General features: G+C 40.8%; 1 protein-coding gene across 2 annotated transcripts in view; it reads right to left on the bottom strand.

Moving 5' to 3' along the window:
- Positions 1-287: 287 nt before the first annotated feature.
- The window catches only part of LOC124269114, a 64,213-nt gene continuing 55,798 nt past the window's right edge, over positions 288-8,702 (bottom strand). For both annotated transcript variants that reach the window (XM_046704132.1, XM_046704131.1), the window contains 3 exons: positions 3,407-3,634; positions 2,215-2,706; positions 288-1,381 (listed from right to left, as the gene is read on the bottom strand). In XM_046704132.1, the coding sequence (XP_046560088.1) occupies positions 510-1,381; positions 2,215-2,706; positions 3,407-3,634 (1,592 nt within the window). In that variant the 3' untranslated portion in view covers positions 288-509. The remainder of the gene's footprint in view (positions 1,382-2,214; positions 2,707-3,406; positions 3,635-8,702) is intronic.

The following is an 8,702-nucleotide window of genomic DNA, read 5'->3' as shown; positions in this document are numbered from 1 at the left end:
GCCGCCTCTTACGACAAGCATGGATTACTGAAGGCCAATATTCTAACCCGGACCTTCACGGGTCAACATATATTTATAAAATATTAGTTTGCACTATTCATTGTGAATACATTATTTCATGTCATTCGAGGCAGAAAAGTCCTCAAATGTCTATCAGCTTAATGGGATAATGTTAGCTCCGACTAAGGGTATTTCACCCAACGCCAATATCACGGATTGTCCTTCATGATATCAACCACTCGTTTGTCTGATCCAGATTCGATTACATACAAGACACCGCTAGGGACAACATTAAATCATTCATTCATCCACATGCTGCAAATCTTAGATTTAAACGTGAAAAATCTTATCAACAAGTTACATTAGAAATATTAAAATACATATTGCAATGTCAAATGTATTTGTGTTGAATCCTTGACTGAAATAAAGCGTTATTTGTCTGTTCAATTGCAAGGAATTACTTGGCAACAGGCATAGTTTCATGAAGCACATATGTTGGCTACTGAATTTCATGAAACAAACGGTCTGATTTTTGTGTTTCGTAGTTGATTTCGCCTGGATAAAAGTTCAAGAAGCATAAATATTGAGATTACAGCAAAAACTGCGAATATTGAAACACACAGAGAAACAATAACCGCTATCAAAGGCTTCTGAGAGTCCTCCTCGTCCACGTAATCAACTCCACTGAAGAAAACATTCGTCACCGACTTGTCAACTTCCTTCGACCGCAGTTTCCTTGACGTCTCGGTTTCATTACACACCATCCCTGTGTCCTCATCAACTCTCGAATCGCCGTCGTCATCTTTCATATCCAGCGTCTCTTCATCAATGAAGCCGTCACAGTCGTTATCAACCCCGTCCCCACCCCCACCATTGGCGACAATTGTCTGCACACACGCCCCGTGTATCCGGGACAACCTTGACCCCAGAGGGATCACACTTCCGGCGGCGCCATCTTGGAGGAAGACCATGTATGAGTTATCTATTTTTATTGTCTTTATCGTGGATTTATGAACACCAATGTTGGTATACGTGGCCACTGTGCAGTTTGTAGATGAATTTGCATCCGAGAAAATGACACTATCAGAAATGGAAGGGTGAAAGTCGGCGAGACTGAGGGGGAGGAAGGAAGGGCACAATAGTTCCATACAGGTTCTCAGGCACCGTAAATACTGCTCAATCGGAGGGAGGAAATAGGAACTCCTACAACCAAGATGACTTTTTTCATTTGTCTGAATAACATACACTTGGACAGGGCTTGAAGCAGTTAAAGTCACATACGACACGTTCGCACACAAATAATGCTCCGTCATGTTGGCTCCTACGATGGCGTTCACGATGGAGTCGTGAGTTTTTAGGGTGATGTTTGTTTCCAATTCAGCTGGAAATATAAAAAAAGCATATTTCATTTAAGACGTGTTTTTGAGTTACTTCTTTGCAATTTTGCCTACACTTACAGCTGCGTTAATATTACTGAACGCCATAGCGTTTTGAAATTTGTAGTGGAAAAACGTTTTAGTGAATGCAGTATCTGTTTGGTACGGCGATACATACGTGGATTTTTTCACCGTCGTAATTCTGAAAATATGTATGTACAGTCATCTCAATACATACGTACGTACAAGTATGTATGTATATATAAGTGTGAGAGAATGGGTTTTTTGTTAAACGCCTCGTAGAACAGCATTCCAGTCATTTCCTGGCGTGTAAGTTTTGTCTGGAGGAATCTTGAAATTGTACAAGTGCGATCAACTAGCACGGATAGGGTGCTGACACACTGGGACAACATTTGGTCGAATCTGTCTGCAAATCCAGCAATTTTTAGAGTGAGTGAGTTTAGTTTTACGCCGCACTCAGCAATATTCCAGCTATATGGAAGCGGTCTGTAAATAATCGAGTCTGGACCAGACAATCCAGTGATCAGCAGCATGAGCATCGATCTGCGCAAATGGGAACCGATGACATGTGTCAACCAAGTCAGCGAGCCTGAGCACCCGATCCCGTTAGTCGCCTCTTACGGCAAGCATGGGTTACTGAAGATCAATATTCTAACCCGGACCTTCACGGGTGAGCAGTTTTAGACCTAACAGTCTATACAATTTAAATCCATAGAACATGTATCTTCCCATCTTTGATGAATTCTCAGCATTGTCGAAGGTTTTAAAATTCATCTTTAAACAAATCCGATTGCATAATCTTATAAATTATACTTACCAGATATTGTGAAAGTTAAAGATCCATGCTCAAAAAACGACACGGCATAAAACAGTTTTCCCCACGTACACCGTGGAGGTACAAATTCAAAATACACTAAATTTGAATCCTCAAAGGAGGAGTTTTCAGTGTCATACAGCACGTCAACTGTCAAAAGTATCACTCCCACTGGCTTATCGGCTTTTACACGTATCGTGTTCCCATTGGACGTCTCTAATTTCAATGTCTCGAAGGCGTTGATTGGATAAGACGTCTGGTCGCCATATTGGTCATGTGATACGTTAGACATTGTATCTGTCAAGTTGCAGTTAGTGGTCACAGTGGTGTTATTTGAGGAAGCGAACACGAACACAAGGGAATAGTCCAAGGGAGACGATCGCTGTGGGATGAAATATTCGTGATCAAGCGCGTCCATTGGAAACACAGTCATCATGTCGCCTTTCCTCATCTTGATGTAGATAGAAATATCTTCCGGGGAGTTTATATGTGTACCTGAAAATAAATTAACATTGTTGTACAAATTTTAAAATTAAAATTCATAAATATTAGGTTAACATAAACTGTCGGGGAAAATATATTTATTCACTTGAAAACAAAGTTGAAAACGTAGAAACGTTACCAAAACGTTACTTTTGTGAAAGCAGCCTCCAAAATATTTCAAAATTTAGGATCACAATCACTACCAAATGACCATTTTCTTGTGTGTCATTTGTAGCCACAATCGATCATGGTTGTATATTGTCTTTTTAACCGAGATGTGATGCGGAGACACGTTTTCTCATACACATCTTAACGTTCCACATGGCGGCATTGGCGTCAATCGACCCGAACAAAATGTGTGTGCTTATGATACCTTTACCTGAACCCATGACAGATCATTTCACGAACTGTGAATGATCACATGACATTTCTATGGAATCCGAGAAGGGACATTGTCGCTATGTCACATTGTCGCCCTCTCAAAAACAAGTAAAGTGAGGCAAAATACACCAAAACGCGACACGCGACATCGCGACAACGCGACATTTCGCCCATTTGTCGCGTTGTCGTGATGTCGCGTGTTGCGTTTTGGGTAATTTTGCCTCATTTTGCTTGTATTTGAGAGCGCGACAATGTCCCTTCCAGGATTCCATACATTTCGGTTAAACAATATTTTAATGTTTCAGTATTAATAAACTTCTATAGGGAATACCTGAATACTCCGTCAGGTCGTAGTTGTTGATGATGTCTGTATAATTGAGGCTAACTCTTCCATATTTTGTCATCTCCCATTCAGCCCTCCTCCCCGTTTGATGGTCTGTTATTGTGATTGTGAAATTTGAATATTCGTGAAATGTAGGCACAATGTTGATTGTCAAAAGCCACGGGGAATAATCGATGTAGGGTAGAAAGAACTCTCGGCCGTACGTGTCCGGAAGACCTGAAAAATAAAGATGAAGAGTGAGTGAGTGAGTTTTTAGCAATATTCCAGCAATATCACGGCGGGGGGACACCACAAATGGGCTTCACACATTGTACCCATGTGGGGAATCGAACCCGGGTCTTCAGCGTGACGAGCGAGCGCTTTAACCACTAGGCTACCCAACCGCCCGAAAAGATCAAGAAGAAATTAGATTGATCACATAGTCATACCATGCGTTAGTTCCCCTCGTTTGGGAAAAAACAAAAACATTTTTTTTTAAAATGGCAACGATAACTTTATTTAATTTATTTTAAACAGCAGGTCAAATATTGCCCTACGCCTTTGTAATTACTGTCAAAGATTCCTCCCTTCGTTGTTACTAACAACCCTGGGCGGGGACTACCTACAGACTACAAAGACCACAAACCGAAACATTAGTCTCATTAACCTATTCAGACAATGACCTACGTTTCAGCCGATCCGAATATTCTCGTGTGAGAGTGAAAAGAGACGCCACAAACAACTATGGTTACACTGAATTCCAATTCCTTGTTTCATAAGAAAATGGTATTTACAAGTTAATGTTAATTTTAAACTTTAATAACATCGTATTTCGATATTTTATGGCGAGGTGTAGGCAGCATGACCTTAACTAAGATGTCACAGACTGCCCTTTTGATGAGGTCGTAAAATGATTCACAGTTCATCTGGCTCACTGGTTACACCTGTTATCTGTTCTTTGCGCTTATTCAATGTAGTCTTTGTAACGCACAATGTGATTGATTTAATATCAAGTCCGTACCAGACCGCCAAACTTTTCTAGCGGCAGAGCCTCGTTTTGAGATTTCCACGATTTCCGTCTGTCAGAGCATGCTGCACGACGTGTTTGTAAGGATTAGAAGGAGCGTAGTGTTGCAATATACAAGTGCTTAGTTGTATCAAAAACACGGATTAATTTCTATGTATCCAGTTGAATGAACTGGTCTCAAAATTCTGGACTCATTATTGTACTAAGTTGCACAATAGGACGAAACCCAGTCAGCAGGAAACGAGACTGTTGTGTAATCAATGTTTTGACTTGGTGGTACATTGTCATAGATAGAAATGGGGAGGTATGACAGCCTAGTGTTTAAAGCGTTCGCTTGTTACACCGAGGATCCGGGTTCGATTCCCCACATATGTATAATGTGTGAAGACCATTTCTTGGTTCCTCCGCCGAGACATAGCTTGGATACTGTTAAAAGCAGCAATAGAACGGCGGGGGACACGAGAATGGGCTTCACACATGTGAGGAATCGAACCCAGGCTTTCATCGTGGCGAGCGACACGCTTTAACCACAAGGCAACCCTACCGCCCTGGTGAAAGATAAAATAATAGTGACATTTATACTTATACATCACTGGAAACAGTGGAAACAGTGATGACGCAAGATGATCGCAAAAAGGGTAAGCATGGAACCCACTCCAGTCCTTCCGTTTGGGTAGCCTTGTAGTTAAAGTGTTCGCTCGTCACGCCGAAGACCCGGGTTCGATTCCCCACATGTGTACAATGTTTAAACCCCGTTTCTGGTGTTCCCCTCCGTGATATTGCTGAAACATTGCTAAAACCGGCGTAAAACTAACCTCACTCACTCACTCCTTCCGTAGCTAGCATCGATCGCGTAATTTACATTCACAAATTGTTTTTGTTGCCTAACAACACACATGTGTACTCTCGCCATGCCAAGTCGGCGTGCAAACACTACAGACATTCAAAGGATGGACTTGCAACTCGAGTTACTCACAGAGCATGTACTGATTTTGTTGAACAAATGTTTTCGTAATGAATGATTGTTTGAAACTAATCCTAAATTCCAGAGTTTGTAGTCCCTTCGGAATATCAATGACGGAATAAATTCTCGTAATTCTATTTTAACTGTACATTGTGAGTGGGCGAGTGAGGGAGATTCACACAGACCGGTAGAACTACAGGACAACGTGGGAGGAAAGCTCAAAATGCTGATGGATGATTTTTATCATTCACACTGAGTGGTCATTGCTCATAGTTTCGACAAGCTGCGTGTTTTCCCCTTTTCTTGAACACCAGGTGTTAGGGCACTGTATTGGCAAATGAACTATATTGCAATATATTGCGATTCAGGTACCCGATCCTAATTTCTACATTATAACCGCCTCCGTGGTGTAGTGGTTAGAGCGTCCGCCCGGAGAGCGGAAGGTAGCGGGTTCGATCCCCAACCGCGTCATACCAAAAAGACGTTAACATATGGTACTTGTTGGTCCCTGCCTGGCGCTCGGCATTAATGGGTGCAACACGGACTGGTGGGCACGGAGTCAGTATAATGTGTCTGAGTGGGGTATTCATGCTTCACTGCGGCATGGTATCTCAGTGGGCTAGCACTATAAAACCAGCTTCAGTCTGGGCTAGTACAATGAGCTGCACATACACATACACATACACAAACATGCACGTCGTCATATAAGCGAAATATTCTCAAGCACGACGTAAAACCCAATTTCACCTCACCTCACCTTCTACATTATAAGGCCCTAAAAATATATGTTATGGTTCTGATAAGAGCAGTCTCAAACTTAGTTGCATAGTCAGGAATTCTATTTTCTTTTTTTCATAAATTTATAGTATTACAGTTTTCCGTTTTGTCTTTGAATAATGAAGGAAAACATCTGTTGTGAATGAAAGTCTGTGTACATTTTAATTTAAACCATAATAATAATCACAAAAGCTTAATGTTCTTTACCCAATATACCGGTTCTCCGAAATCATATTGCGATACGTATCGTTTGAAAAGTGTATTGCGATATATCGGTATACCGAACGGTCCTAACTGGTGTCATCACTAATTTCCAGGGATGCGTTCGAATAATCTTCCTGTTTTTTTACCTTCAACGCTCAATGACATGTTTCGGCAGATAGTCGAGACTGGGTGTTCACATGCATGGACGTTTTAAATATGTTCAATAAGGGTCGTTCGTGTCCAATACAAAATATTGTTCGAGAGTCAAAAGTAGACGTATGGTAATTGTGCTATCAAGCGGTCCAGTTAAATATAACAATTATCATTGATCTACAGATACGTAGGGGTGGGCGATAATGCCGGTTAACCGGTTTATTGCAATTCGAATTTCAGAATACGATATACTGCGGTACACTTTTCGCGAACCGGTTTACCCGATACGATCGGCAATATCCGTGACCATGATCGGTAATTTTCGTGATGTAGTAAAAAATACTAATAATATTTTTATCTACTTTATATTATTATACACTGATAGTTTTGAGAATTGTTATTGGTCATATAATTGCATTTGCGTGACATTTAAACCATATAAATAAATAGGATTGGTACCGGCACTCGTTATAGGGACAAACAAACCGAAATGGCGGACGCCGCTGTAGACGCTTTTTCTCAAGTTCCAAAATTTAGAGCGAAGTCTTCAATTTGGAAATATTTTCAACTGGTCTCTTGTACAATCACATCTGAGTCCTGACAGTGGCCATTGGCTTTGTTTCAAAAGAAAGGAAACAGTAATTTCATTACCTTAAACCATGTGTTACACTTTCACAATATATTGCAATACCTATTTCAATACGCCAACCCATATCACAATATATCGCAATACGAAAATTTTGGCAATACCCAACCCTACAGGTAAGTATCGTTTTATGACCCTTTGTCGGAGTACACCACAAACGGTCTTCACACATTGTACCTATGTGGGGAATCGAACCTGGGTCATAGGCGCGACGATCGAACGCTGTAATCATTAGGCTACTCCATCGCATCATGGAGCTGCGTAGGTGGGCTTGAGGCCAACAATGCAGGTTTAACATTTGAACGCGTGTGGTCAGCACATAATATGCCCTGCAATATTAATAACACATGTTTGATTATCTGTATATTATAATTTCATAACAGACACCCTGCGTTCCATTCCAGTCTTGGGGGGGTTACTATGGTAACCGGTAAACTCCGGTAATGGTGTTACTGGATGCCATAGATACATCAGAGCTTTGGAACCGACGTGGTATAGATCACAGCTATTCACCTAGCAAGCGTTACTAAACAAGAGACGGCGAGGAAGGTGATTTAACAACATTTAGCAATGGCGGTATTGTGATGAATGTGCCGTTTCTTGTTGTTTCGGTTGCCTGGCATGAAACCGAAAAATCATGGACAGGGCTGCGGAGCGGCGAAGGAAGTAATTCAATTCAGAAACAGAAGAATGCAGTCGAATTAGGTGATCGTTCAATGTCGACGATCAGGACTCAGTGTGTAAACAGCGTAACGAGATTGGTACTTGCAACGTAACACACTTCAAGGGTCCACTCGCCAAATACAATGGAGCCTTAATGCTTACCTTTAGGAAGGCCATATTTGGACAGTCCGTACGTTACTTAAGTTAAAACGGCATTAAGTTAAAATGGTTTGTTAATAAATAATTTGTCAATCCGGACATTTGAACAAGGAATGGTACTCTGAGAATTCACAGGGTGTCACTTTACATCAATTTTGTTCATTCACACGTATACACATGGTGTACTTTTAGATTTTTTTATTTATTTGCGATACAGAGACATTTATTTACATGAAGAGGGGCTGGGCATTAAAATGTAAGCCTGATTGTACTACAAATAATAAAGAGTGCATGGAATGATATTCAAAGGTGAACACAAAGAGACAATACATTTTTCTACATTGAAATTATGCTACACTTCCGGAAAAAGGGAATACACACTTTGGGTGTGACCAAAAACCTTCTTACCCTTATTAACACGATGCACTACTTGAAATGAAATAGTCGCAATACGTAGGGTAAAACAAACAATGAAAACCTAATGAAATAAAAAAAAGTTTAAATAATAAAGAAATACTAGTTTGTTTAATAGTCAGCCAGCTTCAAACATGGGTGTATACTATCTTTTGCCTGGCAGTTTACTTGGATAGTAGCCTATTCATGCGTATTTTGGTATCTGGGGTGATCCACATTAAAATATTCACTGGGAGGTGGGGTAGCCTAATAGTTAAAGCGTTCGCTCGTCACGCCGAAGAGCCGGGTTCGAGAGCTG

The sequence above is a fragment of the Haliotis rubra genome, unplaced genomic scaffold, assembly GCF_003918875.1.
Source record: "Haliotis rubra isolate DU_JTF1 unplaced genomic scaffold, ASM391887v1 Scf142, whole genome shotgun sequence".
In the NCBI taxonomy this organism is placed as follows: Eukaryota; Metazoa; Mollusca; class Gastropoda; order Lepetellida; family Haliotidae; genus Haliotis; species Haliotis rubra.
This window is presented reverse-complemented; position numbering and strand designations above follow the sequence as displayed.